The sequence below is a fragment of the Nestor notabilis genome, unplaced genomic scaffold (genome assembly GCF_000696875.1).
Source record: "Nestor notabilis isolate BGI_N333 unplaced genomic scaffold, ASM69687v1 scaffold3951, whole genome shotgun sequence".
In the NCBI taxonomy this organism is placed as follows: domain Eukaryota; kingdom Metazoa; phylum Chordata; class Aves; order Psittaciformes; family Psittacidae; genus Nestor; species Nestor notabilis.
In genome coordinates this window covers 77,046-104,595 of record NW_009915931.1, presented here as the reverse complement: position 1 = coordinate 104,595, position 27,550 = coordinate 77,046, and the positions used below count along the sequence as shown (strand labels likewise).

Sequence of the window (27,550 nt, the reverse complement as noted above, 5' to 3'; positions counted from 1 at the left end):
CAGGATTATTTTTCTGTTACGTTTTGTCATTCCATCTTTCTGCCAATGTGATGTGCGAAATAGGTCTGCTATAATTGTTGACTCTCAGAATGATGGATTTTGGAGTTGATCATTTTGATAAGCTGATCTGCGAATACTTTGGAGGAATTTTTAGGTTTTGAAATATACTTTAAAAAGAAGTGTGAAAAATACCACAGGGTATTTTTTTGGTCACTTTGGACATTCCCTTAAAAGGGAGTAGCTGAAATAGATATGTAATTCATTTGCAAATACAGTGTAACTTTATGTATAGGATCTACTGATTCAAAGAATTATATAGAAAAAAGAGTCTTTTCATATTGACTTGCTTTGTACATTAGTTCTATCTCCAGCTCTGCTTATGTTCTTTATGGACACTTTTCCTCTAATGCAAAAACTGAAGCAAGAAAGAAGTGCATAGATGATGTCCCCTGGTTCATCACTGCGTGGTCAAGGGCATACTTAATTGTAAGCACTGAAGAGATTCTTTTCTCCTACTCATAACTTTAAGGAAGGTAGGAACTGGATGGCTGAATAACTCAAGCAAGTAATTTCTACATCTGAGTTCTGCTTGGATGATATGTGTCAATGTTAAATTGGTAAGATTTGTATTAAGTTAATTACCAGCTTACTTCTATGAAGTTTGTTGCTACTCTTTAAATTTTTAGCCTTTTGAAGAATGCCTTTTTGTATTGTTAACCTGACCAGTGGTTTAATCTTGGTGGGAAAAAAAACCCCCACAAAAAATACTCAGTCTGGAAAGCTTGTGAGCTTTCCATTTCAATGAAAACAGACTTCTTATGCCATGAGTAAGATGCTCGTTTTGTTGTCAAGTATTCTAATGTCTTTACAACTCTGTGTTCTTTATAACCTGATGGGGGTTATATAAACATATTGATAGGTAACTTTTTGTATCTAAATGCATCTGTTAGCCAGTTCCTCAGCCAGAAGTGATCGTATGTCCTAACTTGGTAGTATTTGCTGGTGCTTCTGCTGTTTTCCTCTCATGAACGTGCTGCACAGTTGACTTGAAAGCAATCATGCCAAATCTGGTATGACATTATAACTGTTATTTTCTGTTATTTGATTTTATTCTCCTATTGATCCAGTCTCTTTCTACCTATGCTCTTCTTCCTGGCCTCCATTAGGAGTTCTGGTTCCTTAGCGCACTTAGTTCGTAGTTCTTCTCTGTCTCTTTTTTCTGATTCAGTTTTCCTCAAGTCTTGCATATATTAGCCAGCAGCCAGATTTTTGCTTAGTAATTCAGGATGTCTGTTATTCATGCTCTCTAAGATGTACCTGTGTCATTCCAGTTTGGAGTTGGTTGCTTTTTAATTCATTTGGACTGGACGATGGACGTAGTTCCCATTCATTGTTGGTAGCATTTAGTCTTACATTTTTTCCCCAAACTAGTAATTATAATTCAGCTATAGTTACCCAAATGGTTGTATTACTTCAGTCAAAAAAGGGTTACTGGTTTTATTTGGGAATATGGAAAAACATAGTTTCATAGTTGCTTCATATCATTCATTTGCTGCATATCACATAAAAGATGATTTTGATGTTTTTGTTTGTTTCTTACTCTGGTGAAATATTTTATCTGTTGACATTTCTGTTTGGTTTTTATGTATAGGGATTATTTAAGTAATAGAAGCTGAAGAATTGTTTAAAAGTATGAAGTTGTGTCAATTTTTTGGGCAGTTCCTTCTATAGTTATGATTTTACTTATATTATAATATATTACAAAGATAAGTATCATAATATAATTACTAGATATGACATTAAGTTTGACCTGCACTTTTAGCAGTAGTGTATTCTGTTTCTTTTTTGTATTTTAGGTGTCATAAAACCAGACATAATAATAGACAACATTAACACTATATTAAATACCAATAGCATTTTTTATTGTGCAAGAGACTCTTGCGGTCCAGTAGAAACAGAGGAGATGGGACAGGAAGAGAAGCTTAGTGGTATTTGACAGCTCAGACTTTCAGTGTTTGAACTGGTTCACTGCTTGGTTTTTGGCAGATTGTGTAATACAGCAGCATTGTCAATTTTTATTTTTATTTTTTTAGAAATTTTGAGTTAGCAACATCATGAAAAACATCATAAAAAAGGGGTGGGGCAAGAAAAACTATTTGCAAGGAAAAAACCCAACACATTTTCTCCTCAAAACCCCAGTAATTAAATTAGTTTTTTCTTATGGGTCATTTACCTTCTCAGTGGTCACGAAAATATCCACATTGCCTTTGCAGAAGAGTATTTCCATCCTTTTCTAAGTTGCTTTAAATTGCTCTTGGGAAATACAAGAACTTTACGAAATCTGTCTTGCAGATGTGGAATTACCATTAAAAAGTTTAAATTTAAACTGGTGTATGTAAAGCCTTTTTCATGGAAGTTTTCTTTGAAAAGATATTTATGAGAGAGAAATCAAAAAATTTATGTGGCTGTGCCTATCATTCAGCATGTTAAAATTGGATGTGATGAAAGAACAATCTGTGTTGAAGGGATAGTTTAAAAAATAGTTTAAGAAATAAGAAGTCCCTATATGTTTTTATTAAAGACCAAACTTTTGTTAAATATAATTTATTTTCAGGTGGAAAAAGCTTTGTTCAGGAATTATTTTCATTTTGTTTTCAGTAGAGTTCAAAAATTTTTTGGTTATACCTATCAACAGATAGTATTATACTTCTGCTAAATGCTGCAGCGTAGAGCATAAAACAACGTTGTTTTTTATCCCACACTTGTTTAGGTCTAGGAGATATTCTTTGTAAGATGTTTGTGGGGTTTTTTTGACCAAAATGGGTCTTCCAGAAATGATCTGATTGATCCTTGGGTTAAAGTTCTTATTTGTTTCAATAGAAACATTAGATTGGACTCATAGTAGGTTAGGAAGTGAAAATGGGACATCTATAATACAATCTCAGGGTGGTTTTTTTTATCACAGAATCATAGAATGGTTTGGGTTAGAAGGTACTCCAAAGACCATCTAGTTCCGACCCTCTGCCATAGGCAGGAACACCTTCCACTAGACCAGATTGCTCAAAACCCCGTCCAACCTGGCCTTAAGCCTAAGGTGGAGGAAGAATCACTAAATGGTATAAAATATTCTGTAAAAAAACCAAAACAAAACAAAAAAAAACCCAACAAAAAACCCCCCAAACAAACAAACAAAACAAAAAACCAACAAACAAAAAAGGGGCATAATTCCAAATTGTGCTCTTCAAGTTGGCTGGGGTATGGTAGGGTGACTCAGGACCTGTAGCAGAAGGGGAGAGAGAATACAGAGGCAGCCTTAGTTAGCATTTTTTTTGTCATATTGCATGTTTAAAAACATAGTCCCTGAAGGTAAATTGTTTAGATTTCTGTGCTTCCTTTCTTGTTCTTCTACTTTCCTTTTGGCTAGAATGAGAGAAATTAAATTTTAAAGGTGGGATTAGGTGTTATTTTTTAAGAGTCTGGAAAAAGTTTGAACTGTAAACACCAGACTAGGGGAAAGCAGCAAAGTGCCTGCTGAAAGAAGAGACGGGGTTCTCAGTTGTAACTGAGGGGGATATCAGAACAAACTAGTTTATGTCAGATTGTGTAATGGAGGTTCTTAGAGTGATGTCTCTTAGCGATCCTTACGTTTCTAGTGCACCAGTGGTCTGAAGGAAAATGTAAAACATAAAATTTATAGATTACTCCTAATGTTTTGGTTGATAGTGATTCAGTCAGAAACCATGGGCTGATTAATTCATCCGGTAAGTTGAAATCGTCCATGGTATTATGAGATGCATTTCAATATGATGTCTGATTTCTCATTACCGTTATTAAATATGTGATTCAATGTATCTTCTGTGAGCCATTTGTAAGCTCATTTTCTTGTGTTTTCTTTTTTTTTTTTGTTTGTTTATTTTTGGTTTTGTTTTGTTTTGTTTTTTATCCTAGAATTAAGTGTGTCAACTCTGTAGCCTGTCTAGTCTTACATCTTTGGTGGAAGTTCCCAATGTTATGCTGTGGTGTCTTGTCTTCTTTTGGGGAAAGGGCAGCCTTTGTTAAAACGGTATTTGCTTAGCTAGAGACCAGTGAATTACGTGCTGTTGGATCACAGGCACTGTTTGTATAGTCTAAACAAGTGAGGTTGTCTTGAGAACTTAGAACTTTTTTCTTTCTAAATTAATGATCTTCCTTCCTTTGCCAAATCCTGAAACTCTTCTCTGCATTAGATGCCAGAAGAGTTTTGAATTTTTATCTGGAAAGAATTCAACATATTAAATGGATAGAAAACATTTGTATCTAAGACAGTTTAAAGAGTCCACCTGTATCTCAGTGTTCTAGTTCTCAGTTGGGTGTTTTTGTATATCTAAGAAACATTGAACATCCAGGCAGATACTCCTTTTACATCGAAAATAAAAATGATGTATTTATTTTCCTAATAATGTGGGAAAAACTGAACTTGAAAAAACAATATTACATAATTAAGTCTTTGTGAAGTATTTGAAGAACACTTACAACAGAACTCTAAGAAGCTTGGATTAGTGGAGGAGGACTACAATAATAGTGCAGTTAAATTTTTAAAATATCTCTCTAAAATAAAGAAATGTCTTTAAAATAGTTATTTAAAATAAAGTCTGAAGAACCAGCCAGTATGTAGTGCTGCCAGTTAAAAGCAGGTTTGTCAGTTTTGTCATGTCACAACAATTAAGACAATCTGTTCAGTTAATGAATTCGTGTAATCATTCATGCCAGTTTCCTGAAGTCTTCGTTCTTGTAAAGGACTTTCATCGTCTTGATTTCCAGTGACAGTGGAGATTCTGTTGTACCTGTGTATTAACCTTTGGTAATTTGTCCAGATGCAAATAATTTTATGTATTTACATGACAGTTTGGGAAGAACTGATCTCTCTCTCTCTCTTCATATGCATGTTTGTAAATGTTTTTCTTACTTGTCACATTAGTTTCATGACTGCCGTACCATATATTAAATGCTGTAAATGCTTTACAACTTTATTTGAACAATATAATATGCCATTTACGCTTAAAAAAGGTGTTTGATTATGTCACAAGAAGAATTTATTTGATGTGTATTGACTTTATCTAAAACAACTCTTTATTTGAACCTTTTTGTAGAACTGTGAGGACATGGGATATTAACAATGAAAAAAAGCACAAAAGTGTATTTAAACCACGATCAATTCAAGGCAAACGAGTGATTCCTACAAGTTGCACGTACAGCAGAGATGGTAAACTTATCGCAGCTGGCTGTCAAGATGGCTCCATCCAGATCTGGGATGGGAATATGACTGTAAGTCAAGTATTTGAGACCAGTGTATGCTTCTAATATACTAGGTGATGAATGTTGAATCAATTTTGGTACTTCTATACTTATATTTTAATTTCTTCTCAAAAACCTAAATAACTTACAGTAAAAGAAAAAAAAAAAGTTGGCTACTTACTATATTTAGAATATTATTCATTGAAGGTGGGTGTAGTTGGGGATGTCATTGCTCATTGCAGTGCGTTGGACTAGATGACCTTTGAACGTCCCTTCCACCCCAAACTATTCTGTGATTCTATGATTCTGCATGATGCTTGTGAAAAAAGCTGTAATTTCTTCTTCTAATGTAATTAAAAATATATACTTCCATATTTTGATTTACTGACTACATTAAGCAGTAACTCATAAAACTTCATACTGGAATCAATTATTAATCCAGACAATAGCCAAAGGGGAATAGCATCCAAGTGGGAGAGGAAAGGGGTAATGCTGTGCATTAAATGCCGAATGATACATTGTCCAATGTGTAAACATTAACACTGTGGCAAATTTGTACAATTTATGTAAATGCAGTGTGATCAGAGTCAGAATGGGAACTATTTTACATTCTTTTAGATTACGAAATATACTCTGTAATTTCTGATGTTCGTATTGAACTTGAAATTAAATTTCCAGTAGTTAAAAATCTAACTGGCAAAGAAAATGTACAATTCTTGCTACTACTTCGTAATTCAAAGCTGAGAGCAGTCAGTGCTCTCTGTTGCTTTGTGTAGTGTGGTTTACAAACCAGTCCTGTTCCAAGAGTTCAATTTTGTAATGTCAAGTCCAAATGCACACGGTAAAGCTTTACTACTTTTAAAATACATCATCCTAAAAGTCATCTCTATCTCCTTTATGACCATCTTACCCAAAGAATTGATGCCCAGTCCTTTCCACTTCGATGGGATAAGTACTTATGGCATGCTTAGGAGGAGGAAGTGAGGTTAGGGTCAGTTGGTTTGGAAGCTGAAGTAAGATTACAGATAGGAAGTTAAGGTTGGGGGTAGGGCAGAATCATTTGACTCAAACTGGCATCATAAATTTTTGAAAGCTGTACCAATAGGATGGCTTTAGGGAAATAATAATGAAGAAGTTACGAAAGTCTGTTCTACTTCATCTTTCAAAACATTTGATAAAATGGAAAACGGGCAATTTGAAGAACGTTTCTTGAAGATTGAATAAAATTTGATTGCTTGAGGCAAGAGGAAATCTATAGATGTAAAAGGGAAAAGAAAGCCTGTTGACCATATTCAAAGTACAGCCTGTATTTTGGGATCATCGTCTATTTTTATTTCTGTTTTTATTTCCACTATAAACCCAGTAAAACTTCCTAATGGCATGAAGCTTGAGAATTCATTCGAAGTGTAAACTTCTTCTAACAGGATAATAAATTTTTCAGAGACTGGCTTTCATCACCTGTGTATGTTGTTTATTTTAACATACACAGTATTGAAATATTAAACTTTCTGGTGTAGCTTTAACAATAGTGCTCTTGGTAGTGTGCTTTTTCATGTGCTTTTCTTTTTGAACTTTTGCATGTCTATAAGGTGACATATTGCAATGCTGATTGAGTGCAGTTTAAGGTGATTATGAATAATATGAAGATATATCCTGTGCATTTTGTGTAATTTCCAGCTCGTGACTGCTGTATAACAATGCAAGACTAAAGTGATTTCCTAGAGGAAATGAAGTTGGTAGTTTCCTTGGATTTCTATTTTTAAAGTCTAAAGAATTTTGCCTTTGCTTTGGTTGATATCATTAAGAAATGTGGAAGATTTTGTGTAAAAGGAGCAGTGTCAATTGTTTGCTTTTTTTTTTTTTTCCCCCCTAGTGTCATTCTTATCTAAAACTGCTGGTACCATGTAGAAAACTCTGTGTATAGCTAAAATCAGGTATTTCAAAAGACATCTTGATGAAATAATTAAAAAAGAAAAAGACATCATCTTACCTTTGGTAGGTGGGAGAGGGGTAAAAAAAATAAATTATGTAAAAAGGAACATGTATTCCAAGTAGGATTTAGAAAGAGGAGGGTGGGATTGAATCCTGCACTGGAATGGTGAAGGCAGTTACTGGCCTGGCAGGATGCAGAGATACTTGCAAAGGCAAACAAGAAAATGCTAAGTCATGATAAAGTGGTACAGTTTTGGGGGTACGAACAGAGGACAATGGGTAAAGCAGTGGAGTATCAAGATGTGAGGGTTAAGCTGCTTGAAGAAATGTATAGTAAAATATTAACTTCTGATTTTTAAAGAAGAAATTTTTTAATCCAGCAAACATAATTTGACTTTGTTTGAACAGATCTAGAACTGTATACACAGATTTTCTGTACTACAGTACAGCTCTGTTTTAAGTCAAAATTAAGACATCATTTGTGTTTAACTTGAGAAGGCTGTATTGAGTCTGTAACAAAAATCACTAGTGTTTGAAAGCAGAAAATAGTTGCCATAATTTCTTATACTCAAATCAGTTAGGAATGATTCTGGCATCATTATTTTAGACTATGCATGGAAGGAGGAGGGATTCAGCAAGGTGTTTAAAGTTAACTGTAACTTAGTTGATTGTACTGTCATGCCAGAGCTGATCTGATAAAGGCCTATTTTGCCTGTTCACACTGCGTACTGTCCCTCGTGCTTATTATCCTGGTGTCTGTGGAGGTTTTTAGACACATTTATTTTTGACAGAAGTAAAAACTCATGTCAAACACAGAGTCCATTTCAGGGACAGGGAAGTTTATCTTTGCTTCAGTGAAAATGTAAAGCTTCGGCTTTCTCACAGGAGAAGGGTCATGAAATCAGCAATACTAAGGGCAGAAGTAGCTACCCCGATTGGAAGGAGGGTCTCATAATGACCTTTCCTAAAGCAAACTGGTCACTCATTAGGGAAAGGCATACTGGTGCAGTGCTGGTAGGAAGCCATTCTTTGTCTGGGTGTTCACAAAGAGCTTACCACTTTACAAGGTGGCAGAAGCTCACAGAAACATTCCTTGCTGCTGTAGCCATAGTTTCTGATGGTTTGTTACATGTTTACTCTGCTACAGTCATGATTTGCTAACTTTACACCTGACTACAGGAATCCTACTGATGTGTCAATCAAAGGGCAAACAAATTAAAAATGACCCGATCTGTGGTGTTACTTGTGTTTGCTGCTCCATAGAGTAAAACTTGGTCCAGAATGATGTTATTCAATAATTGCTTGATTATTTTTTTTATTGTTAGGAAATAGAGAATAGAGAGAAACAAAATCTTTTCTATTCCATGTTTTATCATCCCTGCTGTAGTCAAAGTAGCTGTTTGGTGTAAGTTAGTGTTCTGGGTTCAGCTGTAACAGGTGTTTTTCTCCTTCCTGGTAGCTGGTGCAGTGCTGTTAGGGTCATGAGTTAGCTGCTTTTTCCAAGCCACTTAAAGCCACCTCAGTATCTGCTTTTTTTAAAATTCTATTGTTGTGCCTACCGAGTGATTTTTGGTATGTGATCAATTCCTTTCTTTAGTCCTGACTAGTAATGCACACCGTGAGTGTTTTATTCAGTTTTTGGCTTCCACTTTTTTTTTGGTGCAGTTCCAAATCTCCCATCTGTTAGGTAGTGAGAGTAAAAACACTTTTGGAACTTTTGGAGGAAGACTTTTTTTTTGTCTTCCTGACACTGACATTGGTAACTTGCTAACGATGAAGTTAACCAAATGCATTCCAGCTCTGCCTTGCCTTTCTGCAAACTTCCTTAGCATGATCATGATCACCTACCCCAGAGGATTTTTTTCATTTTGTCATAAATCTGTGTTATTTTCTCATGTATGTTATTTTGTGAGTGCATGCTTTTTTCTTTCAGGTTCTTGTGCAGGTGCATTTACAGTGCACATTAGCAGCATGATGTGTCAGCGCGTTTGAAATATTATGAACACTGTCAATTTGGCTTAAAGAAACAGCTTCAAAGGACATAAAGAATAACTTCCTTCAAACATCCAATGAATAGTGGAAACAATAGTGTGAGATAGTCAATCATAACATAACACATTATAACACTCTCAATTTAAATGTTCTGAGACATGGAGAAGTGTCTGGCAAATACGGAGAGTTTCAGTGGTCAAAGAAAGACAGGACCTTTAAAATTATTGATTTACAGGGCAGTGCTGTAAAACCACTAAATTTACCTGCCGTTCAAATTTCTCATCTTGCCTGTGCTTGGCCATTCAGAGATTTCTGCAAGGGTAATAGTAATACGTATTGCTGAACAAGCTGATTTGTAGAGCCAGTCTTTATTATCAAGAATGAATTGTGTTTTGCAGTCAGTAAACCTCTGTGCCCAGTTTTCCTGAGTAGAAGTGGGAGTATCTCATTCAGAGACATATGGGAAAACTGAAGTAATTTTTGTAAAGACTATCGATATACTTGGTAGGTAGAGTGAAAATGTATTGAGTTTGAATTGATTGAAATTTCTTTCATGAACAAAATGTTCCACTCATTTTCCACACTAAACAGGAAAGGGCCGATATGTTTTTCATTGATTCCAAACAGGATTTATTAGAGTGAAAAAGCTAAACTTCTTGGTTAACCTTGCTTGATCTTCCAGAACCACCTGATGATGCTAGGTGTTACGTGAATTTTCCCTCCAGCTTGTCCTGTTCAGTGCAGGACTGTATAAACAACTTCCCTGGATATGGCAGCCTAATCATGTTTCTCAGTTCCACAAATCACATGTTTTATGATACATCATTGCACCTGTGATACAAAAGTACTGATAAGGATGTTGGGGAGGAAGAGTTTGTAAGAAACAGTGATGTCTTTTAAATGCCTTTAAGAAAACAGAATCTTGTCTGTTGGTTTGTTGGAAATTTTTTTGTTGTTTGGTTTATTGGTCTTTTTTCCCCCTACCTATGTTAAATGGGATCTGTTTAGAAAGCTTGAATAACTTTTATAAGCTTTTTGTTATCTGATGGCTACACTGTAAGTAGTAAAAAATTAGCTTTGACAGATGTATATATAACAGGTTATCTTTTCACGTAGTGTAAATCTGAATATGAAAGATACAGTGTTTCAACGTATCATTCTCACTGAACACAACTTGACTCAGTGCTCAGGGAAAGATGTACATAGCTAGTGACAAACTTTTTTTTTTTTTTTTGGTATTGTTTCATGAAACACCTAGTGGCATGCTTAACTCCATTCTTCAGCTATTTCCTGCTCAAAAGTGAGCATCTATTACTGGTTTTAAAAACCTTACTTGGACTTTAAATTGCTGGAATAATTTGTGTATTTTGATCAGTTTAAAATTACTTAGACAAAAGTGATTTTACAGAACTTAAAATGCACGAAGATAACTAAATCCAACACTAAACTAATATACTGCCCACATGAATATTGCCAGAAGTCATGTGATAAAATGCTAATTCCAATAACCTCTTCCCCACACTCCCTTAAGCCACCCTGTCCTCAAAATATAAGCGGAAGAAAAGTGGGATGTCACAGTATGCACTGAAGTTAAGCAGATCTAAGCTCTGTACATTTTAATTACAAATACTCATGTTAAAAGTATTTTCCAAATAATTGCATGATTTATAGATGTAAGATAAATACATTTCTATATTTAGTGATTGTTTGCTTTGAAAGGGTTTTTGTAAGCTTTAGTTTTGTGATGTGTAGTATGAAGCTTTAGGTAGACTTTTCAGAGTTGAAAAGTTTTACAAATGTTGGAGCCATTTTGAAGAAATGCTGTACAACTAAGGACACAGGTTTAGGTAATGCAAAAAGATCATGTAAGATACTTTTCTTCTTTTTCCTAAGTAAGGTAAGCCTTTTGTTTTGGAATGGGAATCTAAGCCCAGATCTTATTTGGAAATTTTTTTGTAAACTTTATTTTGCTGTTCTTGATGGATTTTACAGCTGAAGCTTCCAAGATACAATAATGAAAAGCAGTAGCAAGATCAGCAACTTGCTATAGATATATTCTCCCTTAATTGGAAGGTCCTTTGAGGACCTTATACCCATGCTTTGGGAAGATGAGATTGTTGGATCTTTGCACAGTTACACAATGCATTTTTCATATGCTGACATGCAAAAGACATAGCTCTCAGGAATAAATTCTTGAAATGTATGTCTTTTATGTCTGTCTACTAGAAGGCTTTACTAGTGCGCATACAGTTTTTACCAGGCAAAGATCATTGTGTGTCTTTGGCATCTGATCTATCACAGCAATATGGATTATGTTCTTTCATACCAGCTAGATTTTGTTTGTTACTTTGGCCACAGAGTGTTCACTTGTCTGTTTGGGTATTTTGTTTTGGTTTTGCTTACATATAGAATTTGGCATTTATATTGATATCTTCGTAGTATTAAAATTATTCCAGGGAAATGTCAGTATTTAATAGAAACAATTTACAGCGACTATTCTTAAATTTGCTGAATATCACTACTACAGTTAAACAGCAGGCAAACCTTCCAGTTTTCCCCCAAGTTTGTAACATGCTTTATGCTTTGAAGAGGGTAGTCTGGCTACATCTGGAAATTTCTTGTGTAAATACAAGATGAAGGATATCCAAATACACTATATTCCCCTTTCAAACTTAAGGTAAGTTTTCCATATCCATAATATCCCACCCTTTCATTCCATATGTATATGTGCCAGACCTCTGCTCCAGAAACTGGAAATCACACACAAGCTTGCCAGCAGCAAATATTAACAGATTCATATATTATTCCTTTTTGTATACGTCTGGTTTAGCTAGTACATCACTATCTGTACCCTGAAACTAGCTACAGTAAAGAATCTGACAATCATATGCTAAGATAAAATGTGCCCTGCTGTATTTCTGAGTGCGTTTCTCTCTCATGTAATAAACAGTTTATAGTTAAGAACTATCTAAATGTTTGCACTATCTAATATTGTGATGAAAGGCAATTCTAAATCTTGAAGTCTGTCACACCCCAATGAAAATAGCATAAAGGATTTTACTTTGAATTCTGGTATGGTTAAAGGAAAAAGGTTTATCCCACAAGGATTTTATATCTTTCTTTGATTTACTATATAGAAAAATAACAGTAAAGCTTTCAGAAATAATTTTAAAATGACAGTTCGAGAAGAAAGGAGTAGGCTTTATTAATACTGTAGTGTTCTTAATATTAATATAAAATTAATAATGTTACAGAAATGGAAAGATAAAATAGTGAAAAATTAGTGAAACATAAATGGAAGAGCATTCTGGAGCTAGCTTTGTTACTTTAGAGGAAATTTTCCTTTCATGCCAAAGCAAAAAGTTAAAAGTACAGATACTACATTTTGTTCTAACAAGAACTGACCTTCACAGTAGTTTGGCTTATCAGAAAAATAACTTTTAGATACTATAGTAGATGCAGTGCTCAAGCTAACTGAACACTTCATTGGTGTGATAGGGTTTGTAAATTACAAGAAGAATTTTATGCTTGATGTGTGGATTAGGATTAGTGCTGCATCGAGATATTTCTCATTGTCGTTCAAAGTACGTCACTATTTCTTGAAGGTAATGAGGAGATAAGCAGCAAGTTTATACGGAGAATTTTAAAAAGCAGTGAAGAGTATACTTCTGTACAACTCTTGGTCATTAACTTTGTTTTATTAGAGAAGGCTAGAACTCCCATATTTCAAAATATTTATGAAAGGAAAGCTGTTACAGCTTGATCAAGTGGATTTATTTAAGAACAAAGAAGGTAGAAAATAATGACTTCTTATCAGTGGATCATACTGAGTGACAATTAGCTACTTTCTGTCCACATGTGCTTGCTCTTATGTCTTGGATTAATTTATGAGCCCTATGACCCCTTACAGTGTCATATTTGGATGTATCTCTTGCAGGCTTCACTTTTCTCATCATTTCATAAGTTTCAGAAAGCTTTCTATTTTGGCATATTCTTAAAGAATAATGTGAAGTGAATTTTAGAAAATAGTGTACTAAGAGCTAGCTGGGATGGGTTTTGAGGTTTATGTTTTTTAATAGAAAAGAAAATTAGAAGTAGGGGTTTTTAATGAAATGGTCATTTCAGACAATGCAAAATAAAAACTAAATTATTCAGAATTTTTAGACTTTTGAAATATATTTTGTATTTTTCCTCTCAATTTTTCTTATTACTATATCAGAGTAAACTTTTCTTTTACTTCTTATTTTTTCCTACTCTTATTTTAAATATTACCAAATTTCTAACTTTTCCAGGGGTCTAATGTAGAAAACAGGTAGCAAATTCTTACCATTTGAGAACTGTGGGTTTTTCATATATTCTTGTGTCATTGACCACTATCTGAAAGTGGATACAGGCCTAGGAAACTGACAGTTTAATGTTGTGCAGAGCTTGTGCATTACCTTTGTCATAACTGTTTAATTTAGAAAAAATAAATGTGCAAAAGAGAAACTGACAAAAAAGTAGTTAAGATTTATTTTGAAATGTGGTCAGGTTTATGGCATTAAGAAATATACTAATTTTTAATACAAAAATATTCCCTATGAATCTGTTAAAAATTGAGAAGCTAAAAAAAAAAAGTTATAGTGCAGCATAGCTTTTGTATGTAACATTAGGTTATATACACCTGGCTCAGAGGAAGTCTGATAAAGAACAAACTGTTTTTACATAGCGAATAGTTGTTTCATGGATACATTCATTAAAAGGTGAATTTCTGTGAGGATATAGTTTTAAATGTGCTTTAATAGTTGGACATAATATACTACAGACTGCACTCAGTTTCTAAACAGCCTCTTGTAAGTCCAGTTAACATTAAAAAAGTTTGTATGGTGTTTCTAGAAAATTCATAATAAGATTATAAACCAAAGAAGTTATTTTTGAGCCTGGGTTTATCAATGACAAGAAAATTAACTCCATACCAGCCAAAACCAGGACATCTCCCTAATTCATAAAGTTTGTTTTCAACAGATGTTAGTGCTAAACAGTTAGCAGAGAGGATGGTGAAATAGGTGGAGCATTGTCCAGCTGTGTTTTATTTAATGTATGACTGCAGTGATACTACACAGACTGAAATCAGATACATCCGTGGAACAGCTGCCTTCCTTGAGCCAAGTTCTACATTTCTCATGAGATAGAGAACTACATTTGGAGTTGGATATGACTACCTTTGTATTTCACACATTATGCATAAATACATATACAGTGTTTCTCTGTGTGTTGAAATATGCCCACAAATGTATAATGAAATTCTAGTTTAATGGAATTTCTGAATGTGTATTTTCATTCTAAGCTCTAGTAATCTAAACAAGGTACTCTTAGATTTCACTGCACGTAATTTTAATTAAGATTAAGCAATGTGTAGGGCTTTAAAAATATGCCTTTATGGTTACTATTTCACTTTTTACTATGTGTATGTATCACTTCCGCATTTGACTTGTGACTGTTCTGTGCTTAAGGCAGCCACCTGTAATCAGTGCTAAAAATTTCTATTTAATTTTCAGTGTCACGCATTTTATTAAGGTTGGGTTAGGATGGCCCAATTAGAAAGTACTGTGCAAGTTCCCATACAAAGAATGACATCTTCTGAAAATATCCAATTCATTGTATAATCATGATTTTTTGTGGACACTGAGAACTCCCAATTAATGTAACTGCAGTGATCACCTCATACCCTGATAAAAGCTCACTAGTATTCAGGTCTGTGGTCTCCATTGGCAAGCAGTTTGAGCCCAAGACCTGTGAGCAAAGCTCATCTTGTAGAGGTCACCAGAATATACCACTATGACCTTTATAGAGGCTGTATCACCAGGGCCTGCAAAAGCACAGCTCATACAGGTAGCGTGTTCCTGCTGTGGTAACGGGAGGCTGAGTGATTTTTCAGCACACCTGTTGTAGAGAGCAGAAAGCATTGCGTTGCCAGCCATTGGCTTGTCCCTTCTTACAAATGTGGAAATGTCTGGTTGGTTTTGATATTTGATGTGTAAAAGTGTGCTGCCAGACTAGGTAGCTGTTGATGGGGATGCAGGACTTTTTTCCATACTCCAGACAGGTCACTTTTGTTTCTTGGCTATTGCACTGAGGTGGGAGAGCAAGGCAGGGCTGCACTAGTGTGTGCTGCTGTGTGTATGTGCATACAAAATGAGCTTCAGTTTTGTTTGTTCTTCTGAAACAAATGTGGTTATGTCAGAAAATGAATCCTGCTGTGTCAAGTTGGTAAGAGGCTTATACCAACAAACAAAAGCAAGGCAGTATGCAAACTCAATTGCTGTTTGTATCCCCTTTTTTGTCATCTTAGATGATAGTTTACTGTATGTCCATATGTGTTATGGAAAAGGGAGTGGTGTTTTTGTTGCTTTTGCTTTTGGTTTGCTTAATGTGAGAAAAACACAGATGTGTTTGAGGATTAAGTGGATGTTTTGCAATTGCTATCATTGGAAAACTTTAAGTCATTGGTAAAATGTAGCTGTTAAGATGATGTGAGGTGATAGTGGACCTCAAAAGTCAAGAACCATTATTAAGGAAATAGGGGAAAGAAGTCTAAGTAATAATACTGACAGTGGATTATTGATTTGATTTGATTTACTAGTGTGTTGTACAATATGTGGCAGAAAGGATATGACACATTGTGGTACATATAACAACTTTTTTTGTTATCATGAATAGAGTTTTGATGTTCCAGGGAAACTGAGGAGATACGGTATCCAGGTGAGAAGATCAGGAACAGCCTTCATCATGTTGAGTTTAAGTTGACAGTTAAACACTCACAAAGTGATGTCAAGATGAACTAAAATGTTCAGAATATGGAGAATGATATGCCTTTTCTTGGAAGGTAGTTTAATGGTATGGAAATACTAATAGTCATCATTGTGAATAAAGTTTCTTAAAATACATTGTAGAGTGAGAAGTTCAGTGACAAGGGCATTGAGTAAAACGGGGAGTCAGAATGGAGAATCACCCACAAGAGAGAGTAGTGAAGAAGCGAGCCAACATGCAGAAGATGTACATGAGATATTGCACCTCGTAAAACAGTGAAAAAGGGGAATAGAAGTAAGATGCCTTTTCCCAAGGCCGTTAAGGAAGGATCACTGGATTTGTCAGGGATAAATCTGTTTAGACTCAGGAAGGAATTTAATTGAGATTGACAAGGAATGAGGATGGAGCAGAAGGCTGTATTTGGTGAAAAGGCCAAAGTGTGAGTAATGGAGCGAAAGAAACATATAACAATTTAGTGAAAAGTGGGTGATGCAAATGAGGTTTCTGAGATAAAACTTTCACAAAGAGCAATTCATGTATCTCCCTATGCTGTGAAGGTGCTACTGCTGATGGAGAAGAAATACAAAGTTGCCAGGCATGAGTGTGAAATACTGTGCTGAAATGAAACTGGAAGGCTGGAATGAGAAAATGAAAGAAATCTTTTGTTGGGTGGAGAAGAATTTTAGAGATGCTAGTGATGGAAGAGAATTTATTCAGGAGAGGTACTACAGAGCATCGTAAACAATGGAAATGGGAAAAGAAGATAAATGAGGATTTTGAAGGAACATTAACAGTAGAGAAGGCTAATTTCAGAATGAAATTCTGTAATACTTCTGTGCTCCTCACAGACAGATTTGTTTTGTAGATGCTAAAGCCCATTGAAGGGAGTCTTGGATATTGATCAGGACATTTTTACATTACCATGGCTTTAATAATCAAATTATTATGTATATGAAATGAGATAGAAGGAGTTAATCAATTTAATGACAATAATTCCAAACAAAGGAATTCTGTCCTCTCACATTCAGACAGTAATCCATAGATAATATCTGTTAAAGAGAAAGCTAATTCTGAAAGCAGTAAGTGTTTAAAATATATTCAGGAATTTCATTATGGAACACAAGCCACATTTTTCTAAAAGATACTAAGATTTTTCACTCCTCCTAATGCTTAGGTGATTGCTGATAACTTTGGGTTTACAAATTCTGAAGCTGAGTGGGAATTTATTTCTTTTCCCTGTGAATCACTGTGTTCAGTTAATATAAACTACTTGAAAACAATTCTTTAGATTTTTTTACCCTTTCCCAATTTTTTGAGTACAAGTGTATATTCTTTTTTGTGTATTTGCTTAGTCACTAATATCTTATATTTAGCTAGTCAATTATATAAAATAATTGTGAGAAAAAACATGCCAAAGAATCATGAAACTGAAATAGGAATATTTCTTGAAAAGAAAATAAAGCTTGCTTGAATTACTGGTTTGTTTTTTTTTCCAAACCAGCTTCTGATGTATAACTCTGGGGCCTAATCCTAAAGTTGCTGAACTTTTCAGGTGAAAATTCTGAGTGAAAGGTAACTGAAACTTGGGGCACTTAGCAACTGGGTTTTGCAGATTAGTAGCAACATCTCTTGGGTTATTAAAACAATGCATATCCCCTACCATCCGCAAGTGCCCAGCTGACCTGTAACAGAAGAAAAAGTGTTTCCTTCAATTTCTGAAAACCAGCTTCTCTCAACAACGTACTTTGCTGAATGATGGCATTTGTGTTTTCTAGAGGCTTTAAAAAAAATCAAATATGGTCCTTGAAAAACATTGTAAAGCGTATATTAAACTAGTAATCTCAGCTACCTTATGCAATGTAACTTAAAACCACTGAGGTTCTAAGTTAAAATGATTGTTTTATGACTGAAATATCTCATATGGCAAAGTACCACTTTCAGTTGAGGTATTCGTCATTCTTCTCTTTTCCACTCAAATAAATAAAACCTAATCGATGTTAAAAAAGATCTAATTAACAGTTTGCAGTACATTTTAATGAGAAAAATCAGATAATGTAGAAAAAGTAATGGCTCACTGTATTACAAGAAGTGTAGTAAAAGTGAGCATTCATTTCTTGGAGAAATAAACCTACTTTTTTTTCAACAATGTTTTGTTGAAATTTTGTTACCTATATTAGCGTACGTAAGTTTAAAGCAAGCTGTGGACTTTAAGTGGGGCTTTTAACCAAATTTTAAGTATGTCTTAACCAAATTTTTAATTAAATTTTTACAGAATATCATTGATCAGATTTTAATCTTTTCTGGAAGGCAAAGGAACCTTCAACAGCTGGGCAAGTCTAAGAGTGATTAGTTTATTTTTGAAAGAGACAAAAGGTGGTGTTTGAGCAGGGTTTTAATTTTTTTTTTATTTACAGAACCCATATTTATGCTAGTGAAAAGGAAGAAAATCGTAAGTTTTCTAGGATATTAAGGCATGGGTTAGATAAGTTATGAAAAGATACAGAGGAATGTTTCTTTTACATCCTTGTACGTTTTTCTCTTGGAGTGTAAAAAAAGTCCCCAAAGGAAGCCAACTGAACAGTTTCCAAAAGCTATTTTTATTAGCAGTATTTATCAGTTTTGTGGCCAAGATAGATTATTTTCTCAAATGCAAAGTTTGACAGTGCAGCCAAACATTCAGCTGGGGTTTCATTTTCAAACCATTAGACAAATATTTAGCAATGCTGTTAAGAAGCCATCTTTCTAAAATGGTTTTCTAAAATCTTTCTTGATGAATTAATTTAAACAAGAAGAAATTGTTTTTGTGGTTAGCAGTATTCTTGGAAATTGCATGCTGGAAGTGGTGAAGGAAGCATGGGTAGATAGGAAGGGCTTTCTCATCACTCTCCAGTTGTTCAGAGATATCTCTAAGGCAAGCCAGGCTTCTTGCTTTCTTGATTTGTTTAAAACAACATATAGTCAAATATACTGGGTGCCTTGCCTCATTTCCTTCTGTCTAAATGTTAGAATTTTTCTTTCAATAGAAATCAATATTTCTGTGGAAATGGCAATCAACAAAATGCTGAATAGCTAAATGACCAGCATTTTCGTGACTAGACATTTAACACTTGTGTTTTTATTTTTGTTCCATGATATAATGCATGATTCATTGCAAGGGATTGAAGAGTTTATGAACTCTAAAAATAGTTACAGAGCTGTTAACTCTTCTATTTTTTTTCCTTTGTTATGTAGGTTTTTCATCACAAAAGTTGCTCAAAAAAACCTGCAGAATACATTTTTTAGAGGGGGGTGGGGGGGGCGGCAAAAAAAGCCAGTCTCTTCTCTGTTCAGTAATGGCAAATAACTAGGAAAGCATCTCTATGAAATAGTGTGACAGTTACTGGAGGGTGCTGAACGATTGTTCAGTGCAAGAGAAGAAATACCAAAGACTTTCCTCCCCTAGAATATCATCTCTCACCCAGTAAAAGGCCTTAGTTGTAACAGGTGAGAATTTAAGGGACACACAGGACAATAAATGCAATTGACAGTCAGATGTCTTGAATATGGTAGATAAAGTTGGGTTACTCTATCTTAATTGTTTAATTAAGATTGAGAGAAGGAAAGGAGTCTTTTAGGTCAGTTAATGATACATGTCACTTGAGTTGGAAAATCAGGGAGAAGAGCAAATCATGTAACGATGTAATCAAGTAAACACTAGAACCTCAAATTTCACAAGTTAATCTTGTTTTGCTTTCCTGTGGTCATTACTGAAACAGCATCCATTTCTACACTACGGGAAGTGGTATTGAAGAGCTGTCACATAAATTGAAAGCCCAGGGATCATGTTTACAAAGATTTAAGGAAAGCATCTGATACAGCCTGCAACTGCCTACTCAGGGAAAAAATTCAGAAATTCCTGAATTCGTTTGGCAGATGTAGACCTGATAATTTGTAAGTGATATACTAAACCCAAAAACTACAGTTATGTTTCTTTTCTGGATTGTAATTGAGTGCAAAACAAATACGCTTCCTTCAGTAGAGATGAGCAGAGGGGGGATGGGGAAATAGCCATTTGGAGAGTGTAACTAGTGCCCTGGGAACCTGTCTGTCTTGTCAGCTGTGATCACAGCTCTCAGATAGCTGGCTGTTTCTGATGGGATCACTTTCAACAAAGACCCAGACAGCTTTGCTCTGTTGTGACTAAAAAGAAGGCTTCTGGTTTGTCTGTTTTCTTCTTGCAGCTTTACTAGCTCATACCTTTGTCACTTTGAGACTGGTCTGTGATAGTATGTTACCTTGAAAGGCTTTTATTTTTACTAAAAATTACCAGTTTTGCAGTGGAATATTGTCAGTGTCAGCTAACTTGTTTTACTGGAAGTATCTTAGTTGGGTGAAATCATCCGTTTAAATCTCCAACAGACATACTGGCTTAGGACTTTCCCGTCTGGTATCTCTGCCCAGCTAATCCCACCCTTCTGCCTCACGTTTGAAATGAGCATAAATCCCAATTTCCAGCTCTCTTAAAGAGCATTGGAAACATTCCTTGGTGTGAAAGAGGGGGAACAGCTGGTAAGCGAGCATGGGAAGCATCTCTAGAGATGAGCGCACTATAGATTGCACTTTCCTAGTGGCACACTCTGTAGGATAGAGTTCCTTTTGCTATAGACACTATAATGGTTATGTGGTTGATTGCGTTCACACTAATACACAAGTAAAATCTTGTTACATATCTGTAATACAGGGAAAGATTGATATAGCAGTCACTGTAGATCTCACTTTTTCCAAGGTCTTCCTTAATTTACTGCCTTTGCTTTTTAAAAGATGTTGAAGATGTCAGGAACAAGAAGAAAAAAGAATGTCTTAGCTGGGACATTCATTGTTGCATTAAAAGAAAAAATCTCGGGAAAGTGTCATCTTACTTTGAAATATTGCATCCTAGAAACAATGTGGAAAGTTCAAAAATTTCATTAAGTGTATTGTTTTTCTCATGGATGAGGCTTGGGTATCTGAGTTGAACAAACTGATGAGTTTTATCTTCTGCTTTTCCTAGGACATGTTTTATTTAGGATTCTGGAAAAGGAGAACAGTTGTGTGGTGAAGAATTCTAACCACATGTCCATGCTGCCACTGTCACCTTCACTTCCCATATTGGTCCTCTTCAGTACACCCAGAATTTTGTACAAATATTCATTAGTGACACTTCAGTCATGTACCTCCCCTTCCTCTCCTTGCCAATTCTTTCTCTGGTTTCCTTTTATCTTCTGGTTCTCATCCTTTATGTAAGGACTGTGGCAATATTGCAAACCCTGTCATTTATCTGTTACCCTAGTTTTTTTGATACATACAACTACATCCGTTCGCACATGTGCTTCATGTTTTCTACCTGTCATCTCATGTTGCACACAAGTCCAGTCAGCTGTAATTGCTTAACAAAAATACGCGTGCTAATACAAATTTAGAAAGAAATTGTTTACATTGCTAGAGTTATTTGCTAGAAAGCCTTCAAACAAGTTGCAGAAGGTAGTGTGTTACTACAGAATTTGCTGAAATAAATAATCTTTACAAAAATTTTATGGACGGGTGAACTTGTCAAATTTTGTATGGCACATTACTAGTACTTCATAATAGGTGCCACCTCTGCAACAAAAGGAGGGAAAAATGTAGATACACTTTGCCCTAATTATTTTTACATCTTTATCTAGTGTTTCAATGCTCTCTCCTTCCATTCCCAAATCAAACTTTTGGATTGTGAGCAGAACATTAGTTCTGTTGTCTTATGTCTTTCCAGCAAGAAATATTCTGATAAGATTTTTTTTCTTCTGCTGATTTGTTAGCAAGATTAGACATCTGTTAAAAATATTAAGAGGCCAGAGGCCAAACGCATTATTTTCTTTGAAAACTGCAACGTACATTTACCAGGCTATGTAAAAACTTCTTGTTCAACCTTCTATAATTTTTAGAGCAACCTTCAATCATTGTAGAATATTTGATTTAGTATTACAATTCAGGGTTGTATTCCTTTGGAGAATAATATATGGAGGGCAGGCTTGCAGAGCTCAAAGTTAGGAAAACAATCGTTTTACTGGTAAACTGAGCAAACTTATTTTTAAAGACAGACAGAGTTGCAGATGCAATTTTACTGTCCCTTTCAGACAAGTTTCATTTTACATAAAATCCTAAGGCACTGAAGCTGGATAGGGTTGGGCTAAATTTGTTCTGTTGTTTTCATTTTTGTGATTAAGGGGCAAATAATGTCTGAGTTTTGGATGTCTGTATGTTGCTATTCTTATTTTTCTATGGGACAGCTGAAAAAGAATAAGAACTTGTCAAAGTATGGGTACTTCATTGAGAAGGCTCCATAGTGGGTAACATATTTAAGGTGGGCTGTTTAATTCCTCAAAGATACAACTTAGATTTGATTAATAGATTCATAAATTCGTGATAAATAAAATCAATATCTTTCACCACTGGAAAATAACAAAACTCATGAAACAGGTGGATTTTTTTTCCCCCTATTTATTTACAGATGTTTGGTTTTTTTACTAGTAAGACATAAAAGACATTGGTTGGACCCAAAAATCTTTATTTTAATTTATATCCAAAACGAAAAGCATTTCAGATTGATTAAGGATGAAAGGAAAAAAAAATCCCAAACACCCTTGTATTAAGTTGTGCGACAAGATGAAAAACTCTTAATATTATGTCAGTGTGACACTGACAGGGAAGGATGTGAGTGTTGAGTAGACAAGTGTTGTGGAGTCCAAAGTAAGCTTTTTCAGTTTATCTGAAACAGATAAATATGGTATTGTAATCTTTCTGTCATTTTTTTTTAGGTGTGATTATTAACCACTTGCAGTGGTTTTGCAAGTTCCATAGTATTCCTTAGGCAGAAAATTGCTTGTTACTATTTAAGGAATATTGCTAAAAATCTATTTTCTGATAGCCACTTCACAGTTACCCTTTATATGTTAGCACATGCTTGGAAAATTTATGTAATTGGGTACAATATGTTTCTAAGTACTTATAAACACCTCACCAAAGACACACAGTTATAAACTGAAATCTGTTCATAGAGTTTCTGCAGGGTGTGAACAATGGGCTAGAAGTGATAGTAATTTCAAAACAAGTACTATGGCTGAATGAAGGCTATTACATTCTATCTCCAAATATCGTAAGAAGCATTTCCCTGGTGCTGGAAATCCTCCTTCGTTTATTGAAACCTCCTCATTCGTGGAGGAGCTGTCTTATGTGACTCCTCTCAAAACTTGACTAAGTCTACTCATCAAAGCTTGCAGTCATTAATGTCATCACACAAAGGTTGGACCAAATTTAGAACAATCAAAAGGGTAAACAACGTTAATCACTAACTTTTGCATACAAAATAGCCCACAGAAAGAACCTTTGTAAGGTGCATAGTCAAAACTCAGAGGATATGTAACTGACAATTCTTGTGCAAGCTTGAATTAGTCCGTGTGTTTTTTATTCTGTAGAACTGTGTCTGATTTTATGTACAGATTGGAGCGTAGTCACTAAGCAGCTGCTCAGTATGTTATCCCTTACTGTTAAGGGTGTCATTCTAGATCTGACTTAGTGCATGCTGTTTAAACCCTCCACTGAAAATACATGCTTGTATGCATATTTTTCTGTTTTGCTCATCATGATGGTAAATCATGGACTTTAAGGTCATTCATTTATTGTCTTGCCCTCTGTATGAGGAAGGCCAATGTTTTAATCCTTGTCTTACAGATGGGAAGCTGAGTTACAGTTGCAGAGGCAATCTTTATTTCTTAAATGCTTTATTTTACAACTGTATGAACTAGTGTTGTTAGGAAAAGAGGGGAAAATGAGATCCATTATTTCCTAGGTGTTAAAAAAGGAGTCGGCCTGTCTCAAATTCCTTCATCTCTTTTTTTCCATTTTCCTTTCCTGTGTATGAAATGCATCTTGGTACCTCAGCTGAGACTTTTGGTTTTGATTGGGAAGTAGAAAAGCTTGATTTTACCAGAGTGCTAAAATCTAATGGAGGTCTTCCCTTTTTAATAGAATTTTTATGGATTTTACTAAATAGTGAGTTAATAAGAAATCAGTTTGTGGAAGTAATTTCTACCTTTCGCTAGGATTATTGGCAAAATGAAATAATAAAAATAATTTACATTATTCCCACACTTTAATTTTATTGCAGCTAAATGTAACACAAACCTCCAGATATCTGAGCTTTGTTCTGTTATATAAGCCATGAGCTTTGGCAAGGATTAAATTTGGCAAAGTAAATTATTCCAATCCTTTTAAGTCCTTTCCAAACGATATATTGTATTTTGGTATTTATTCTAACTATCAGCCTGTGCTAGGGGAGTGTTGAGAGATGTCTTAATGTATTTTTATCTTAATCAGGCGTAACTACCTTTATTCAGTGCTAGTGGGAGTTTTTCAAGATCCCTGGTGCTGTATAGATGTAGACTGTATAATTACACCTATTGAAAAATCAATTTTTGCATTAAAATTCTTATTATAAAGCCTGTTCTGAAACATACATGACTTTTTAAAAGACTATGGTAATATGTAGCATCTGTACCTGCTGAAAATGCAGGGTTTTCTGTTGAAATTCGGGAATAGCATTGCAGTACACCAACTGCTATATAGAAATGTTTGTCCCATTTTGAAATAAGCAAATTTTCTAATGTTTTATTTGTCTGACAAACAGGTACACACAAAGTTGCACTGCAGGCAAGCTCATGCTCCAGGCACAGACACTTCGTGCTTGACATTTTCCTATGATGGTGTTGTCCTTGCCAGCCGGGGAGGTAGGTGATTGATAGAAACCTTTGATGTTTGATTGTAGGACAATTTTAACTTTACTAAGTGAAATGGTTCAGTGAGCAAAACATTTAAATTGTATCTCTGTTAAATTTAACTGGTTTTGATGGATGTAAGATAGCGACATCAGTAACTAGTGATTTGAACCTGTAGTGTTTCACAGTTCACATCTTTTATTTTGATAACACAATGCAATAGTGTTCCTGAAATGACATTTTACAGCAGTTGAGGAATATTTTAGGAGAACTTTGCTGTTTATATTACACAGTTCCTGATCTGTCTTTTGTCTAGTATTAATAATATGTTAAAAGGAAATTATGGGCTTAATTGAAAATAAAGTGAGACCAGTTTTGTTACTTAGTTCTTTCCAGGAGGGTTGCTGCCTCTCAACAACAGTATTTCTGTCCTGGAGTTACTAATTCCTGAAGTAGCTTTGTTATGCAATGTCCTTTTCTGTTCTAATTGGAATTTCTGTGTAATTTATATCACAAACATCAAGAGGTGATGACTGGAAGTGAGAGACCAGTTGAATATGCAGTTGAATGGCAAAAAAATCTTGAAATGTCTACAAGGCATGAAGAAAACATGTTTTTTAAACTTCGGATAAAACTTTTGTAACCAAGTCTTAGATAACAGAACAAGTCTTGAGAAGCCACAGATATGCTTGAAAACTCATTCACTCCAGTATTAGATGTATTGGATCAGATGGTGTCAGCCTAAGACAGCTTTTCATACAGAGATTGGTCTACACAGTATTTTGCAGGCAGGTGCAAACATACAATCCAAGCTGTCTGGATGGAAACCAGCTGTAACCAGAAGCTATATGTATGCATTAGCATGGCCCCAAGGCCAAATAAACAGGTCTAGGGAGAGGCAATATATGTTAATGTCAGCTAACATTGTGCCTAACATATGTACAGGACATCTGGCCAGTTTGGTACGTAGTCAGAATGAGATTACATATACAAAATACCAAGAGAGAGGTATTCGTAGACATCAAAACCTCTGAAGCAGGGGATGTGCTTCCAAGCCAGTGGCTGTAGCTTGCAATTGCTTTGTGTCCTCCCTGTCCTGCTGTCCCTGATAAGTACAGTGGCATTGGTGACTTGTACAGTGATAAGAAGCTGCTATTGGATACTACCTCTCTGACTTCTTTGCCCATCTTTCCAAGATTCCAAATGTTATGTTCCCCTGATTACATTTTTCAGAGTAAGATGGTGGTAGTCTTGTCCTTGGCAGCCCTAGGCCTATTAGGGCACACTAATGGCAATTGGATTGTTTAATTGCTATTCAGGCTATTGTATCCAGAGTTGTCTGGCCACTGTACTCATAATGAATGAGTCTTAAGTTGTTGAGATGAAAACTCTCAACCTTGCTGGTCATTACTGTATGCTTACTATGTGAGAACATTTTCCTCCTGGGAAAGCAGAAGAATCATATGTCTTTCTGTTCTGGGCTAAGTGAAATGCTTCATCTGTCTGACAGTGGTGTTGCCCCTGAAAAATTCACACAGACATACTTGATAAAACTTAAGGAGAAACTCTAGTGGGCTTTTAAATACTAACATCAAACAAAGTTAGTACTTACGTGAGGAATATTCGCTAGTGCTGTCTTGAAGCCTCCATTTATGTAAATTCTCTTATGTTTCACATTTATGAATGTAGATCACATAGATGGCCTTGGCTTATTTTCATTGCTTGTGACACTTTTAGTTGCCTGCACTTCCTCATCTGTCTCCAGATTCTATGTCGTGTTCAACAGACTTTCACTTCTGTTTTAGCTAGCATTCTCTGCTCTAAGGTATATAGAATATGAACTGATTGTTTGCAGAATGTAATACAGTATGGAAATTTGGCCCCTCAGTGTAGATAGAAGTGCTACCTTTGTCTAGTGTACTAAAAAAAAAAACAAACCAAAAAAACTTTGTGGATGCTATGCTAGAAAATAAGGAGGATTCATACCTTATTTTGACTTGTTTGGTTAGTGCTTTACTATGAGTATTGCTTTGGATCTGTACCAACAAAAGCAGATGTGGATCCAGCATTCGTAGATTAACACACCTGCCAAGTGCTGAGGATCAGAGAGAGGATAGTTCTTTGGGGCATGGGGACTTTCATTGAAAGCCTGATGGACTCTTCTGCATCTGATGTAGATTCTGTGTTGGATATGAGAGAGATGAGGCAGGGCTCAGCTGCAAGCACAGGGGAAATTGAAAAACTGAAGAACTGCTTATGAGAGTTCCGAGTTTTACTCTTGTTGGGTATTAGGTAGCAACTTGACAGAAACTTAAGAAAGTGATATTTTTGCACATTTGTAGCCATGAAAGTAATTTTTTCCAGTGAAGATAGTGTCTGGGGAACGTTTTCTTTGCTTAGCAGCGCAGAGGTAAGCGTTAGGACTGGACTTGGGATCCTGTTATAAAAATATAAAGAGTTTTGACTCCTGGTATGTACAGAATTTATGGAGTTAGTTTTTGTTATAACACTGGAGCAATGTCTTCATTAATTCCATGAATCTGATGATAGCTATTAGTTTGGTTCATTTATTTTCTGTTGTATGAACAGTGCAGATGCAGTGCCACCTTAATCAGTAAACTTACATAGGAAATAAGTAAAACCTGCGTGTAAAACCTAAGGAAAATTCACATCTAAGCCTATCAGCTTATGCAGATAAATGCTTTCTTTTCAGCTCAATTTTTTCTGTTAATTTGTTTTGTTTTCCTTTGGATGGTTTGGGATTGGTTTTGGGGTCGGTGGTGTTTTGGTTTGGT

The 27,550-nt window shown here is 35.2% G+C and overlaps 1 protein-coding gene across 1 annotated transcript in view; it reads left to right on the top strand.

The window, feature by feature from the left end:
- Nucleotides 1-5,129: 5,129 nt before the first annotated feature.
- Nucleotides 5,130-27,550, top strand: part of WDR70 (WD repeat domain 70) — a gene marked incomplete at its 5' end in the record, with an annotated part of 54,970 nt that continues 32,549 nt past the window's right edge. The window contains 2 exons of the mRNA XM_010024352.1: nucleotides 5,130-5,304; nucleotides 24,668-24,767. Coding sequence (XP_010022654.1) covers nucleotides 5,130-5,304; nucleotides 24,668-24,767 — 275 coding nt within the window. The remainder of the gene's footprint in view (nucleotides 5,305-24,667; nucleotides 24,768-27,550) is intronic.